This window comes from Erithacus rubecula, assembly GCF_903797595.1.
Source record: "Erithacus rubecula genome assembly, chromosome: 2".
In the NCBI taxonomy this organism is placed as follows: Eukaryota; Metazoa; Chordata; class Aves; order Passeriformes; family Muscicapidae; genus Erithacus; species Erithacus rubecula.
In genome coordinates, this window is record NC_136685.1 from 73194456 (window position 1) to 73212440 (window position 17985).

Sequence of the window (17985 nt, forward strand, 5' to 3'; positions counted from 1 at the left end):
AGTATTTTGTTAAAGTCAGTTATTTCCATATTTAATTAGCTCAATAACCATTTTAACTGCCCTGAGAACAAAATGATATATAATGAATTTTTGATAGCAAAGTTAATCATAGCCAAAGGCTTCAGCTACTTTCCACACTACATAGGAAAACCCATTTCTTAGCAGAGTTAGAATCTGCAAATTGTATTGAGCTCATGTAGAAATATATCCAATATACACTGTATATATTTGGTATGTAGCCAATACAGAGCAAAAGTATGTATGAAATAAACTATCCAAAAGATGCATTGCATCAGATACATATCAGTAATTTTTTCTGAAAGACTAATATTGCCTTGTAATAATTTTAAGGTCCTCAGGCACCTAATTTTTTTTTTCCCTTCAAAATAAAACCATTCTACTCTTGAAAGTAAGAGCATTCCCCTGGCTGCTATGAAAATACTCTTGAAATAAATTACTTCAAATAAGAAGTGTTTGTCAAATCGTATATAAAACTTCAGAAAAATGTTCTCTTGTAAAATTTGCATTCCCATACATAACTATGCTAAGTTGTGCCAGCGTTCTTCACTACTGTCATCATGAACTGAACATTTTTTACTTAAAGAAAAGACATATGAGGGTAAGATTTCCAAGAAAATACTCCAGAAACTCTGGAAACAAAACCCCTATTAACAGGCTTAAAAGGGGTCTGCTGTCAGTAAGAAATAACATGTATTACCATCATCACTATCTAGTAAAGACTCTATTGAAAAGAATTAAAAATTCACTAATCTTTAGCATTTAATTATATAATTAAATCATTAACTTGGTAAGAGGACTTATTTTTGTGATTTTTTTGCCTATGCTATTAGCTACTAGTGCAAACTCTTGAAAGGGTCACTGGCTCAAATATTACCAGGGATATAACTTGAGAGACCTCTGATTTGTCTGTGGTAAGGGGAAAAAAGAGCCATGCTTTCACAATTCTTTAATAATAAAAAAAAATAATAATAAAATTCAGCTTTACAATTCCCTCTGTATTCAAAACAGCTAGTTACAAATGAAATAAAGGATTTGAAATTGGAACACAAAAACCCATTTTCTAAAGTACTCACTATTGAAAAAAATAAAAATATTAGCTTACAAGCAATCAAAAATGTTTTCAGCACACCTTATGTTTTACAATGAACCTCTAGGAAGGTAAAGGAATATCAACCATCAAGTATATTCTAAAAACATTTTAATGCTGTGATACAGTGAATATATAAGCTTACATTTGTACTTGTTTACAGCTAGTTTAAAAATAAAAGGGCATTTATTGCAGTAGCCAAAAATTAAGCATGAAAAAATCTCTGAAGCTTGATCAGTTCGAGAACTCAAACTTAATCAAGACATACATGCTTATGAAAATGTGTGTTCAGAGGAATTGACACTATAGAAGATGCTGAAGTTTGTTGTTCCCAGGGTAGCATCTTAAACACTTCATTCTGAATGCCTTAAGTAACTTGCTGTTCCGAGTTTCTAACCTGAATGCACTAGATTCAGGACAACACTGTATAAGCCACGTCTCAGTCTTACCTAAGGAGCCTGTTCATTCAATGTTTTTTAATGGACAGTCACAGAATTTGATGGAAATGCAAATGAATGCAGCAGTCAACTACCTGCAGCTTTGATTTGCAACAGAAATTAACAAAGCAGAACCCAGCATCGCAAATATGCTGAAGTGCTCCACACTGTCTCAGTCATTTTCCATATCTAGAGGTCAACTTCAATAAACAGCATCCTTAAGGATGGAAGTCGACATGGGATTCTGCTAGTTATAGTTTTAAATGTAAAAACAGGTGTCTAACCTAGCTTCAGAAACTCCTCCAACATGGTTAAAAAGGGATTTTTATTTATTTTAATAAAAGAACAGTCATTCTAGTCATTTATTATGAATATGAACTTGATTTCACTTTCACATGTCTCTGTCCCCAGTCATTTAAAGTATTTTTCCCCTAATATTCCTAAAGATACTGACAAAGAATCAAACCTCCACCTTTGCAACTAGTTACAAAATTTTTCTAAATTGCCATTCTAAGCCACCTTTTGCCAACACAGGCACATGTGATTGTCAAACACCACTGGCATGGTTTTGTACAGAGGCATGTGCTGAAGGCAGCAGCCTCAGCCAAGCGATTTATTCCCATAACACAAGATCAATGCTGGCTGGACAGCCTTCCATTTTGAAACACAAAACAACTTAATCTCCTCCCATATGCTAAATATATTCCATTTCAACATGCATGTCAGCACCAGAACTTTATGATTTGTTCAACATAGCACTTTTCATAGAATATAAAAGCTAAGCATCTCATAATTAATTAAGATGGCAATAACAGGGCTTGCTCAACAAGACAGTAAAATGTATTATTTGATGTCACTATCACTTTATCAGCTAAACAGAATGTTTAAGCTTTCCATTGGAAAACAAAGTTTATCAAATGATAAAGCCTAAAAGGTAAAAAAATATTACAAATATCTAACACCATACAGCATGTAAATCTAATAAAATATCCTGATCACAAGACAGGTAATTTTTTCCCGTCTGGTATTTTCCACAAACTTTGTGCAGGTACCAAGGTCAGGGTTTTTGTAATTCCTTTTTAGCCATACTAAAAAAAACAGAAAAAATTAGAGTATGAAGAAATGGAATTATCTATTTACTGTAACAACTCTGCACAGGTCAATGATGAAGACTGGTACAGAGTGCATGTCTTTCATGAAACCTTGTGCTTCTGCTTGCTTGCAAGGTGAACAGGATTGGAGGAACAAGTAAACTGGAACAAGTAGGTCAGAACCATGAATCAGTTCAAATCATCCAACACAGAGTGAAGTGCAACAGACTTAAAGCTGCTACAGAGGATGAAGGCACAGTTATTCAAATTCAGAACTGCATAGCTGCATGCCCTTCTATCTGAAACTACCAATTGTAAGAAAAAATTTCTGTGTATCATAATGAGATGGCTTCCTTGTGAAGTGAAAATGAATGATGATCTCTCATCACACACTGTTCTAGGGAGATTCTTGTCTAAAAGTAGAAAGAAATGGAAAAAAACCAATGGTGTTGACCAAGGCTGCCACAAGTCAGCAGCCTGATGCTGTAGGGCTTCACACCCCTCTAAAGTGAGATAATGGCAGTGTGCTATAGAGCACAGGGCTGACTCCCTATGGGCACACCAATGCCTGTTTTACAGAATCCATTTAAGACAGGGGAGATGCAAAAAAAAAGTTTTGCTTGTCCATTACTGGACAGTCATCAATATAAGCTTTCTTTAACTAGTGTGCAAATTACCAGTTTTCTTCTTTACCTAATGAAAGGTCCATTCAGACCAAGAAAATAATGCCTTGGTCTTAATAAAGTTACACATTCATTAGCTTTTGATGAATGCCTGCAACCCCTTTTCCCTCCCCAATAATCTCCTTCAAGTACCCCTAGGCTCTAATCACAGTATTCTCAGTAATTAAGGTTTTGATTTTAAATTTGTTGAAAGCTGCCTAGAGAGATGTTCTGATTACCAGCTGAGACTCAAATATGAACTATTTGAGGATTTTCCCTGCTTTCCGGGAGAATCTGTCAGCAAGTTTCAAGACTTGATGCCAGTTCAAGTGTTTTGGTCACATGACAAGGATTCCCAATTCATTACCTCTTTCATGTGACCACACAGCAAAGCAAAATTCTCTGCAGAGCATATCTGGATGGTTTATTTTCCAGCATGTCAGTCTTTGTATTTTCTCTTGGATTCTGCAACCACTAGCAAGGTAGGAAAAGTACCTGGACAGTTTATTTATGTATTTAGTACCATGTAGCTGACACTGCTTTAGTAATTATTCCCACAACCAATAAATCTTCTTTTATAATTAACACTGGATTTGCAAGTATAAATTATACTCACAAATTACACATAAAAAATTAACCTGCATCTCTTAGCTCCTCCAAATTTCAAAACTATTAAGTGACATATATTTCAAATACTGACTTTTTTAAACAACAGTGACTCTAGAGAAAGGAAAGGGTTTAAAGAAAAAATTAGTGTATCTGAACCTGTCATGAAAAAAACAGTATTACTTCTGTATTTTATATTTTGATGTTCATTAGCATTCTGCAGTACAACCTGCAAAGAGAGAACCCATATGAGAATATGATAAAAGGTGGTTATCATTAAATGCACTGCAAGACCAGGGAGTTCATCTGTAAGTATAATTCACCAGGAAAAGAGGAAACAGTCAACAGCAAGAAGTGTACTTGTGCCCCAGACGGACAGATATCAATTCTTTCTTTTGTCTGCGACTGCCATGCCTGAAATCAGCTGCCAAATCATTATTTTTAAAATAAACATCTTACTGCTGTGCATTATAATTAAGGATTATAAAATTCTTCCTACTTCATCAACAGAGGTATAGCACCAAAGAGTCTGCTCTGAAAAATGTAAACTAATGACCAATACAAATCACCTCAGGAGAGCAAATGAGCTGAAAATATTAAGAATGGATGGCATGAAAATCAGTTTTCTGAAGAAAATTATTTGGCACTCAACACTGGTTTACAACCTATATCATACTGTTTGATATACAAATACATTACAATAAGATATGGTTCTAATACCTTCCACACTAACTGCAGTATTATCTCATTACATTATCAATGGTCAAGTACTTTATGTTTAAAAATTATGAGAGAACCAACTTTGAATGTTTTAGTGGGCATTCAAGTGCTGACTGGATATCAAGTTCTAGTTTGTAATGTTTACAAGGTTTTATGTGATTTGCCACACTTGTCCTTATTGAAAGTAGCTTTTTTTCTTACTAAACTTAAAAAAAAACAAAACAGGTGACTTAGGTGGTCTCAGTTCTTCTAATCTTTTTCTTAAATACAGAACTCCAGTAACTCCCACTGCCTACTCTTCTGTGAGTCATCAAAAAATACAATAAAAGAGGCATGGAGAATAGGGAAAATCAGTCAAAAAATACTTCCCCAGAGAGTAAACCTGCCCAAGCTGTCAAGAGAGACGACTCCCCACAAGACAGGACAGGTTTTGAAGCACAGTGGTAGGAGGACACTACACCTAGCAGCCACCTGGACATGGTCCTAAGAAACCTGGACATCCAAAATCTACAGCAATGGTAGGATAAGACAAATGACAGTGACAGTATTACAGCAGATTATGAAAACAAGAGACATTAAATGGAATTTGAAGGTAACACATAAGCTTTGGGAAGGAAGAGATGTTTAACAGAGTAGACATTAACTTTCTATTATAATTCTTATGCACTACATATATACCAATAGAATGTATTATGTGGTTGACTTGTAAGGGAAAAGGGGGACAGGGGTTCTTCTAAAAAAGAACCAAAAGAAACTGTATTTTTGGGAACAAAGAGGCAATATTCAAAACTACAGTGGAGATGTTGGTGTAACTTCAACAGCAGTAGCCAGAAGTAAAGGGAAATAGCTAGAAAATAAACCTAGAAAAACAGAGCTACCACGAGAGCAACCTGACATCCAGGATGGCTCTATCACACAGTTTCCCTATTCACATGGGCAGAGCATGCATATTGCAGGACAAGGCAAGAACAGCCCTAATGACTTTGCAACTCCACTGAACACAAAACAAAACCAGAAACACAGTGCTTTTTGGTTCACTCAGACAGAAGTGACTACCAGAAATACATTTAACTCCTCTTTTTTTTTTTCCAATCCACACACACTCCATGCACAAATCATTACTTTGGATATTAAAATACAAGAAAGTTATAAATAAGACCTTTGAGGTTAACAGTTCTTTCCTAGAAATACACATTTAATTTCACTTTTTACCTTTACCTTGTGAAAAGTGACACAAATGTAAGTTAATTATTACTTAAGAATACTATATAATTGCTAGACTCCTAGTTGCAGAATTATAGAGCATGTACATTTTATTTCTTCAGGACAGCCTGTGTTATTTACTAAGTCTGTGTAAGACATTTGATAACAAAAAAGCATAATAGTAAGAATGAGTTTATCCTCCATTAGAAAACAAAATTATGCATCTGAAACTACACTGTCCTTCAAGACCTTACCTTCTTTTTGTCCCTCATTGAGCCCTTCCCTCGGACCATTATCTTGCATCCTGTTTCTGCCTCAAGCTGTTTTGCTGTTAGTCCTCTTGGCCCAAGGATTCTTCCAACAAAGTTAAACTGAAAGAAAAAAAATAATTTCTATGAAATCAAGTAAAGAAAATTAATTTAAAGTTTAACAAGACGTATTTCTATGTCTATAAGTATCAAGTGTTCAATGGCTTAGGACACCATACTAAATGCCTGAGCTACAGTTTTCATACATTAGGTGACCCCAACTTTGAGGATATAAGTTTCAGATGAAACTAGTTCTTTTAGATGTAACATCAGGTAGTCTACATCAGCAGTGGTGGAAATCTTAATTTCCTCCTCACTAAGTTGCACAGGCTTTTACAGAAACTCTGAGCTCATTATTTTCAACCCCACATTCTGAAAACTATGACATAAATAAAAAAGCACTAAGTGATGGTAGCTTTGAGAATACAGAGCGGTACTCTGTGACAACTGCAGTGCAAAGATGAAGCAGCAGCTCAAACAAGAGATAAACTAAGACATTTCAGGCCGAACATTACATTCAAAGAAGAAATTAAAAGAACAGAAACTCTACTGTTACACTCTGCTTTGGGTATTTTAGATCCTGGTAAACAAAGTTATTCAATGGAATTGTGAAGAAGTTGTTGGCTTTCATTTCCTTAGCTAATTAAAATCAGGCTTGAATACTAAAACTCAACGTATTTGAAATCCTTATGAAACACCAAACACCAGAAATGATTTAAGAGTAAGCAGAAATTATGAATGCAAGCAAATTAAAGTTCTTTAAGAAAATTAACAGTGCTTCACAGCAGCTAAACTATTCTGGGAATATATACTCCCAAAGTTATTTAGTATTGCAAGCTCAGAAAACAAAGACATATTCTGAAATCTGAATCAACTATAGGGAGGTGAGGGGGTGTGGAGTAAAGACAGAAGGAACTTGTGAACACACAGAGAAACTGTGAACCATAAGAAATTAAAGAAATATTCACTACTCCTCAATAAAGCAATGAACTAGGTACAAGAAATAAAGTTCAATCGTAAAATATTATTAAAATCTCACATCACACATTCCATGTTTAATACCAGAATTGTACCACAGTCTTACATGAACAGTATCTTACTTACTTTTCTCCCCAACCATACTTCTGCACACAAGAACTTTAGATATATATGCCCTTCCACCAATAATGCTAAAATATTGCAAAGCTGACTTTAATCAATATTTTAACCAACACACAAGATGATTATTCTCCATTTCCCAAGAAAAACCGCAGTCTCTAACGTTCCATTGATTTGGATAATGAGTAAAAGAATAATCAAAATAATAACAGACTTTGGATACAAGTAAATTAAATAGAACTACACAGGATACAAAAAAAAAAAAAAAAATAAATAAATAAAAAAGGAGGAATTGTCATTACCCAAGTTTGCAACTTTATTCATGTCATCTGAACATTATTTAGAATTTCTAGTTGAAGAATCAAAGACTTAAAACTGCAACACAATCTGTTAAATGTTAAACCAGTTCCTTTACCAGTTACTCTCAGGATAAGCTCCTTATAAAGAGCCTTCATAAATTGTTCCAAGGCAGCTCAACTCTGCCTTTTCTTTCCAAACTATATGTATGAGCACTTGGGAGTCTTTTTGTGCAGCTATTCCTTCCAAACCTCTGCCTGCTCCCATTGGCCCTCCTGGGCCCTAGAATTTGATCATATCTAAAAGCAGAATGCCTAGACAAGGCAATACTTCTACTGAGATCTCAACAATGTTAAGTTACTCAGAACAATTATATCTTATAAACCACAATCTTATTAACACATCTCAGGTTGTATTTTTCCCTCCCTCAAAAATTAAGTTCTTATGCTTGTTTCAACATTCACTGTCCCCAAATACTCTTCTCCATTACCTCAGCCTTGATTCTTTCCCCTAATTTTCTATTCATACAAAATTTTATGTGCCCCTGCAACAGCATATTGCTCTACATTTGCGTAATGAATTCCACATTGTTGACTTCAGGCACAGTAATTTCAAGACAGAATTAAAATCCAAAACCATCTTTAAAAGCATTTGGTAATGAATTAATTTCTTTCTTACTTTTTATCCTAACAGTTTTTCTTCAATGTGCTGGAGAAACAAGATGGAGAATACTGCAGGACCCCACCTGAGATGCAGTCTTAACTGACTCATCAGTAATTGATTATCAAAGATTAAGTCAAGTATTGCTGTAACAAATGATCCCTACTTTTTGTACCAATGTATCACTGTCAGTATTCACTTCCTCAGATTACCATCTTAAAAGTCTGAGCTCAGAACTCATAGAAAAACGTGATTCAGACTTCATGAGACAGAGCAGTGACCAGCAAAACCACAACTGAGGAACACAGAGTAAGCCTTCAAGTCAGACAGTTTTGTCAGAATCCAGCTGTATCTGCAGCTACTGCTTCTCTTACCTGTCAGGCCAGCTAGAACATCACACAGAATTATCAGAATGAGACATCTGACAAATTCAGAAGATCATTCTTAACGTCTAACTATTTCTCTTGCTCTTTGTCTCATGTTGTCACCCAATCACACTCATCATTGCATTCTGTTTCTCTATAAATAACACACTTGTGTTCAGGGATACTGTTTGTTCTAACATTTGTACAGAGACAAAGCTAAGACTATTTCCCTTTATTTTCTGGGAGTGTTTCTCACTTTGCGTTTGAGTACTGTAGGACTCACCTCACCCCCAGAGAATTGCTAGTAAAGAAACAGCAGAGGTTCAGAAATCAATTTGACCAATTTAAGGCTGCACTACTTAGAATGTATCTAACCTCACACAAGCTGAAAAGTGAGATAATGTTAAAAATTAACCAGAAGTGGCTCAAGCTAAGATTAACTGACTCTAACATCAACAACACAGAAAAAGCAACCAAATGAAACTGACTTCAGTTAAATGAAACTGACTTCAGTTTAAAGGGAAAGGCTGACATGGAACAGAGACTAGACAGAGCAAAAGGAATAAGTTAGGTGTTTATTGAAAGCATACACTTTGGGCAGTGCAAGAGCCTGGCCCAAGGCAGCACTTCCACAATTACCATCTCTCTACACTAAATATATTTTTGTATAATATTTGTAAAATTTCCACTAGTGGTATTTCACAATTGCTTTGCTTAGTTTTATTTTCATGTGCTGAAATCTTCATCAACTCAAAATGATAACCAAAGAAACAATCTCCATGAGGTTAACACACAAGCACAAGAGCATCCTAAAGCCAGGAATTGCAAGTGTTAAGTGGAGCTCAGCTGCTGAAGTTTCAACCAGGTACACTTGTGTTGCTCTCTCTCTGCATGTTTCTCTGCATCATCATCCTCACATTCCCTTGGTTTGCTCACTTCCCATGTTTAGAAGTTTTCACCATGTAAAAAACAAAACACTAGTGGATCTTGCTGGTGTATAAGACAGTTGTTGCCTTTTTTTGAGAGGATATCCAAAACACACACCCTTAAAGAAAAGAGACAGCATAGCTTGGGAGACTGCACATGAGGATCTTTGATACTCAAAATGTTCAAGCAGGAACAAATGTATTGGGAAAAAAAGCTGCTCCAAATCCTAATGTTTTTACATACTCTGGGATATTAATGATTATTCTACAGCAACTGACACACCCAAGAGTCAACAAAATTTCTATGTGGTGACCTACCTAATAAGTCCACTGCAAAAGAAGCCCCTCATAAAAAAATCTTGTATTCAACTATTTCCTAAGCAGACCAGCTGCTTTTATGGTCCTCACCAGTCCTCACACTCAAGAAAAAAGTAGTAAAAAAAAGCAAGAATAAACCATGTCAAAGTCTCAGAGCTGCTGATTAATAAGAGATTACATAGAAGTCTGATTTTTAGTATGAGAAATGCACTGTTTAAGGATCTTTCAATGCATGTTAAAATCTGAGGCAGACTAGCAGCACTAAATTTCATACTACTGTTATAACTCTTGTATATTGTGTTTTCCTTTGAAATATGAAAATAGGATGTGACAAGAACTAATTTAACTTACAAAATTTTTTTTTTACTTCATTAAGGGAAATGAATTTGAAAAAAGCCAATTTGATTGAAATATCCAAATCTAGCAAGAACATAAACACATGCATTTGATCAAACAATTATTTAACTCAATTAAAAACTCATTCATTCTACCATCTTATTAGAAAATGTTCCAGTGACTTACTAAACATTGATTTTGCAGAGTCAGTTACTTATACCAGAAAAAAGCCAAAACAAGCTATTCTTCAAGTCTATTTCTACTTAAGGAAATCAAGAAAAGTTTTAAAACGCTTTTATGTTTCTCAGTTATGATGTGCATTTCAGTACTTTTCATACCCAGCCTAAACAGTATTTTAAGGAAAGTCTCAAGAAAAGCTCCTGTAGTAGGAGTAGTATAATGAGTAGTTCCTCATTATAATAAAACCAGAAGATGCTCTACTCTTCATGCTGACTTTACACATACTTTCAGATAAAATAAGCAGCTAAATTCAGAAAAAAATATTATAAACACAGAAAAAAAGGAACCCTTTCTTTACTAATTATTCATAACAAATGCTTTGCAATGTATCGATGTTTCTAGTAATCCAGCATTTGGTTTCACCTTCTGATACCCAGCTTAGAAAAATCACATAAATTCTATTAAACCTGCTGCAATTACTACAACTGAGTACTTGTAATCATAAATGTCCCACTCTTGATGATACTTCTTAACCTCCTGCAGAAAGCAACTTCAGTGTAGTTATATCATATACGAAAACAAGTTCTCAATTTTGAGACTACCTTTACATATAATTTCCTTTTTTTTTATTGTAACAGTACAAAAGCTTCAGACTTCTCAATTAGTTAGCGAGCAGCCTCACCTTTCCTTATCCATATTTTTTCCCAGATTTAGTCTACAGCCTAGTTATGTTAAACATAACTACCAGCTGAAAGTGGATTTTCATCAAGAGAAAAAACTATACCTTATATTGAGCCTTCTCCATAGTCAAATCAACTTTCAGATTGCATACTGATACATTAAATAAACTAAAGAATCTCAAAAATGTGGTTTAAAGTGTCCTGGTGGTTAGTTTGCTTTTTGAAGCCATAGAGAGCAGCATTTCCTGCTCATTTCACTTCAATATGATTTTCCACACCAAATAAAAAACATCTGAAGACCAGGACTCTGCGTGGTTCAGTGGTTAAAATATGTCATGGTTAAGAAGCAACTAAAAACGGGATGTTAGAATGGAGAGCATCTGGTAATTTTATCTTAGGCAGCAATACTGGCAGTCAGTTTAGCCACTTCAGAAGAAAACTTCTATGTCTTCAGATTGCAGTAGTCATACTCCAAGACCATTCAGGAGATAACTTAATCTGACAGAGTCACAGGCTAAAATGCCAACTGTGGAAATGGAGTAATGAAGAGACACAAAGGAACTGCAAGACAATGAAGGCATTCAAAACAAAGCGTGATGAATGTGTATGACACTCACAATAGTGTTTGTTTAATGTCAGTACTCCCTGTGAGCAAGATTAACATTACTCCAAGGATTAATAAATTTATTGAAGCTACAATTAAATTCAAGTATGCATTTTCATGCGTGTTTTTAACAAAGAAAAATCAGCTAATGCATTTAATTATAACATTTATACGCAAGCAAACTGGAAATAGTAAAGCAGAAGACAAATAATACCACTATGCTGACAAAACAATTACAAAAATGGACTCTGAATCCAATAAAGCTTTCACTGACCCACCAAAATTAGCAAATTTAGGTTTAATTTATTTTCATTGTCCTCTTTTTTAAAGGAATATTGTTTTATGATACTGGTAATACAGTCATTTTCCTGTATTTCTTAGAAAAGTTTGCATTGCTCTCAGCTGAGTCTTATATATTCATAAAAAAATAAATCAGACACATACAGCTGATTTGATTTTTTGAAAGCCTCTATCTTGAAAAAAGCATAAAACCACTAGAGGTATTAGGAAACAAAATACAGCATATTAAATCATAGGATTGTATACGTTCAGTTAGGTAGTTTAGTGTTTAATAAAGAAAACAAGCTTGTAGCATAAAATTATGAGCAGGGACCTTTGAGAATGAATTTCTGAGAAAGTAATCTGCAACATTTCATAGGGAAAAATTAAATGACAAATGGTTGATTTACCCTACCTTATGCTGCAGATACTTTCTATCAAATAAGATTTTCCAATATTTACTCCATTAATATATCATGACCATATAATCATTTCCACAATGGTAATTTTGTCCAAAACCTGGCTTTTGCTTGTTGCTTTGGGTTTGTTTGTTGTTTTGGGGTTTTTTGGGGGGGTGCTGGGATGTTTGGTTAGTTGGGCTTTTTTTACAAGCACAGCTGTGGTGATGTGTATTTCTGTACATGTAAGTGTACAAACACACACACATACTGGTAACAGTATTTACACCTGCACACATGTAATTTGCCATTAAAATAGCAGCTATGGATTAAATTCACTAACATTAAATTCAGCTAACATTCACAGTCCCCACCTCCTCCTTTCAGTCAAAATATTTTCTTTAAATACTTGAAACTGTTGCCACTATCTCCCCCCATACAGATGATGTTGCCACTACATTTTTTGGTAAATTGGAATTAACAGAAAGTTTCTTTTCCTGTGAAGACAAAGCCTCAGATATATTTCATGCCTTTCTTTCTAAGTATTTTCAGTGATTCAATACCACACTTATCTCAACAAAAAACAGCTACACAGCTTTTGTTGAAGCAATAAGGGCTGTTATCACATAAAAACAAGGGCATCCCATACACAATTTACTCAGTGACCATATTGTATACTAACCAAAAACAAGGAAGGCCAAGTTCACATAAATAGCTTCTTGCATGTATTTCAGAAATCAAGAGGGGAAAAGTACAGTGTTTCCAGAATAGTGGTGAAATGGGGAAATCTTTTATTAACTGCATTAACATGCAGCCTGAGGATTAAATGTGCTCAGGCAGAATTCAGCAAGTTTATAACATGGTTAAGAAAAAACAGATTATCTGATGAGATTTAAAGGGAGAAGAGGCTGACAAAGCAGATGGTATTATCACTGTCAATACACTGAACACAGACAACAGTAACCACGTTTAGAAGTTTTACACACAAACTAACTTTAGGTAGGTGTTAACACTGCCAGTGACAACATGAAGTTATTTCCCCAAGCCTCTACTAAACCCACCCACTGCTGGTAACAGAAGAATTACTGCAGACAATGCATGAGAAACATTCTCTCCATCCCTAAATATGGCACATTTTCTGAGCAAAATAACCAAGTGAAGGCCAAAGAACACATGTGCTGACTATCAGCCTGATATGTATAATCCGCTTATGTCAAATATATCCACTTACATTTGGTGTGTATCTGATCTATAATCAAAGCTAAATAAGAACTATTGAAACATTTAAGTGATGAACTGAAGTAGTAAATTAGAAATGCTGCGCTGTAAGCAACCTATACATAAAAATTATTATTAATAATCGCTTTATCAATTAACACAAAAATAAAACCTTTAAGGTATTGAAAATAAAATACAGAATATAAACTGCCAGAAAATTAGGATCTGTCATATTTTCAATTAGGTACTTTCTGCTAGATAAAAAACAAAAAAATTCGAAACTTCTAGCACATCTATTGAGCTACCTCTGAGATTACTTCAAGTGTGAAAAATTTAATCCCCAACATTTAATAAAAGGGTCACTACAGCAAAAATATTTAAAATAGTTGTAATTCTCTAAAATTTGAGTAGGCACAAAGAGGAGAACATCCAGTGAAAAGATTTTTTCTTTAGTGTATTAAATGGCTAAGCATAATTTTCAGTACATATGTAATGCACTCAGATTGGTTCCATCTTCATTTAGTACACTGCATACATTTTAAATAAAGATTATAGAGTTGGGGGCATTTTGGGCTTTTTTTTTTTTTTTTTTTAGTTCTAGTTCAGTTACTATAATCACTTTTCAACATCAAAGGCAAATAATAGCTTGTCTTGTTATGGGAAAGAACTGATAATTATTGTGGGAATAAGACCAGTTTGGTCTAGCTCAAAAGCATTTGTAAAATATGTATTAATGCAAAAACAAAGGATATGAACATAATTGTAATACACTACTAAAACACAGCATTTGTGCAGCACGACAACAAAGTTAATATTCAGTGTTTTGAAGTCTCATAAACTACGCACAAAAAAAAATCAGCATCTGGAGGAAAATGCACAAATGAGTGCAAAGGTTTTACCTATTAGTCATTGCAGAGTTTCCAATGAAAAATTTGGCTCATAACAGAGGAAATGAGTTCTCTGTATACAAATACCTGTATCTATTACTCTTTCCCAGAACAACATTTCAGTATTACATAAAGCAGTTAATGTAGGAGTAATTTTCTAACATGTTAATTTCCTTTAAATTACATTGTATTTAACTGGGTTTTTAAACATAGTTTCTTAAGTCAATTAGAACAGTACAGATTCTATGGGATGTCCAGAAAAGAGAAACATCTCCATACATTTTATCAAACCTATTATTAAGCACTATGTGGAACAGGAGACAACAACCTGAATCTCTCTTCTAAGTACTGGGGTATTTATGTCTCATGGCATGCATGAGTCAGTCCACCTCAATGCTGTCTAACCTCTAACTCACCTCATCTAGAAAGCTACAATTCAAACACTGAATTGTTCACATTATGATCAGAACCAAATAAAATCTCTTGAATGAACACATGCATGCTTCAAGTCAGTTGGCTCAAAAAACTTGTGCACAATATTTATCATTTGCTGGACAGTCAGAAAACAGATTTTGCCTACATAGACTCTGCACATGATCTTTAATAAGAAATGCTGATAGAAATTTATCTATGTTTTCCAGTAAAACTTTACTAAGAGGATTGCAAACAATCAGTGATGAACAGTAGCATCTTGTTCTGTAGGACTAAGAATTGCTGCTTTCCCTTCTTGGACACCAGCAATACATGTTTAATGGTTTAAAGGATGGATTGCTATAACAAACAGTTTGATCTACCTTAAAATTACACATCTACTATTTCTTGCTTAGGTGACATTCTCTAAGTAACGTAAAAACAGGTAGAACAATAAATTAGAACTTTTAGGATTTTTTAATATGACAAATCAGGATTTGTTTCATTTTAATATTTTGCCATTTCAAGTAATTCTGTTATTTACTAGAATCATAAGCATTAAATTTTCAAAGAGTAACCCTGAGTCCTACTCAACTATTAAGTTCTCTTTGCTAGTACCTATATTCTGGCACTGTAATTTACTCAACAGATGAAATACTAATTCCAGTTTTGTTCTGGGATGTGCCAAAATCAACAGTACATCATATAATTTCAGACAGAAAATCAAGGTTATATTAACTGGGTGATTAATCTTAATAGATATATTGCTTGCTACAATAAAAACTAAATTGTTTTTATGAAGTACCACCATACAATTAAAGCCCCAACACCACAGCAATACAACCATCTTAAAAGAAAAGTATCAATTTACTGCACTTCATAAAATCATAGAACTGCTGGGGTTGGAAAGGAGCTTGAAGATCATAATTCCAAACCCCTGCCATGGGCAGGGACACCTTCCACCAGATCAGGTTGCTCAAAGCTCCATCTAACCTGGCCTTGAACACTTCCAGGGATGGAGCATCCACAGATTCTCTGGGCAACCTGTTCCACTGTCTCACCACCCTAAGGGTGAGGAATTTCTTCGTAACATCTCTAAATTCCCCCTTGACCCACTCTAAAAGACCCTCTCCAGCTCTCTTATAGAGCCCTTCAGATCCTCTAAGGGTGACTCAAGTTAGACACCATCATTCTGCAATGTTAGCTTTGCTGGTAGAGTTGACTTGCCCACCACAGATTATTACAGATTATTCACATTTGTTCCTGACTGAGCAGAGTATCAGCCACTGATACAGTGATCATTCAAGAAGCTCAGAATCTTTCTGATCACTGCAGCAGTAAGCTAGACAAACCAGATTATCCACGTGATGTCAATAAAATATCATTTTTACCCAGCAGACCACATCCTAATGCTTAAAAGGCTTCTTCCAAAAAAAAAAAAAAAAAAAAAAAAAAAAGGAAAAAATGCATTTAAAAGTATAGCTGGGATTTAGAATGAATTACTAAATCCTTTAAATCCACATCATTCACCTCTAATAACCTCAGCTGAAGGCTTTGAGAGCATGTTTAACTGACAAACAGCCTTACAAACCTCATGTAAATACGTTAAACCAGATCTACAAAAAATGAAACAAATAAAATAAAAATCAGACTAGCTTTCCAGGTCATTTCAATAATGGTAATACAGCTTGCTTGATTAAAGAACAAAGAAATCTGAAAGAACAGATTAAAAGATAAAAACAAACCAAAAGTAATACAGTGAAGGAAACAACTTTTTTCTCCAAATTCTAAACCTGCAGTTTAAAGGAGGATCTGAGTAGATCAAAATTAAATAGTTGATGTTGCTCCTGTTAGATATTGAAAAAAATTTAAGGAAATACAATAATAGCTAGATACTTATCTAAAACTTCATTTTTAGCACTGAAATGCTAATTAATGTGACAAAACCATCTGAGCAGCTACACATCGTTGGCTGAATGCAATACAACTAATCAGAGAAGCCACATACAGTTTTCTTTTGTCATCTGTTTGAAACAGGTATGTGCCAGAATTCATCATCAAAATACAGTCATAAGAATTCAGGATGTAGTAATTCCTGTACATACAAAACTTAGTATCTTCAAAGTATTATCTAGAATGCCAAATTAATTTTCATCCATTGAAATAACACTGAACCACTAACAGTCTTCCTGGAAAATGTATTTTCAGATCCTCTGGGCAGAAGATTACACTTTACTTTTAAATACAATGTATACATGTGTTATCAGAGGTGGAAAAAGAAAAAAATTATTTCTATGTTAACAGTAGTACCTTTAATCTCAAAGGCATTGTTTTCCCAGATTAGCTGCTGAAGAGCTAACAAAATTTCTTCATCAATTCTTTGACCAATTTGAAGATCAGTCTAGCAGCATAACAAAAAATGCGTATCCTAATATTCTAGATTTGACAAATTATCACATATAATCAATATTTGTTTCAGTATAATTTTCTGAAAATTAACCCAAGATGTAAGCATTCATGCAAAGAGATTTACCATTTAGTTCAAAATTAAGTGAATGCTAAGAAGCTTTACTATCCTAGAATTAAGAAAACTTTTTTCATTTTCCTGTAAAAAATTACACCTACCCCATACAGTTTTGGCATTAAGATAATAGAACATTCAGATGGAAGGTAGAAAGCAATCCAAATCTAAAGGGAGATCTATGTTGTTTTGTTGAAATCAATGCTGCTGTAAGACCTTACATTATAACATCAAAGAACCAAGAAATTTCAAAACACTGAAGATGTTGCACTCCATAAGTTCCTTTCAAGAGAAGCGGCAAAAGTCAGATAACAGACTACAAAGGTAGAGAGAATTTAAGAATAACTCTTAAATTACTGACCTCTAACATAAAGCTATAAAAGCTGTGTGCTTCTGTTTTTCACTGTGCAGAATGAAACAATCATTGGAAAAAAGCTAGTACTATAAACTGCATTAGGTATATAGAAGGAGTAAAGGCAAGTCTAATAGATTAGCTAAGATTAGCTAGATAAATTAGCTGTTGATATTTATTCCAATCTTTTTGTATAACATAACACATAGGTAATATTGGCACTGGCCTAAACAAGTCACATAATTAAAAATGAAGATCCACAAAGAGCTGCTGTGTTTATTAAAAAAGGGACCCAGCACTTCAGAAATGGCTCATGAGCC

The 17985-nt window shown here is 34.4% G+C and overlaps 1 protein-coding gene across 12 annotated transcripts in view; it reads right to left on the reverse strand.

Moving 5' to 3' along the window:
• The window catches only part of QKI (QKI, KH domain containing RNA binding), a 151601-nt gene that overhangs the window by 82602 nt on the left and 51014 nt on the right, over positions 1–17985 (reverse strand). For all 12 annotated transcript variants that reach the window (XR_013777820.1, XM_079333477.1, XM_079333476.1 and 9 more), the window contains exon 3: positions 6082–6198. Coding sequence is in view for 11 of the 12 variants with exons in the window: in XM_079333477.1 (XP_079189603.1) it covers positions 6082–6198 (117 nt within the window). In the remaining variant the exon portion in view is untranslated. The remainder of the gene's footprint in view (positions 1–6081; positions 6199–17985) is intronic.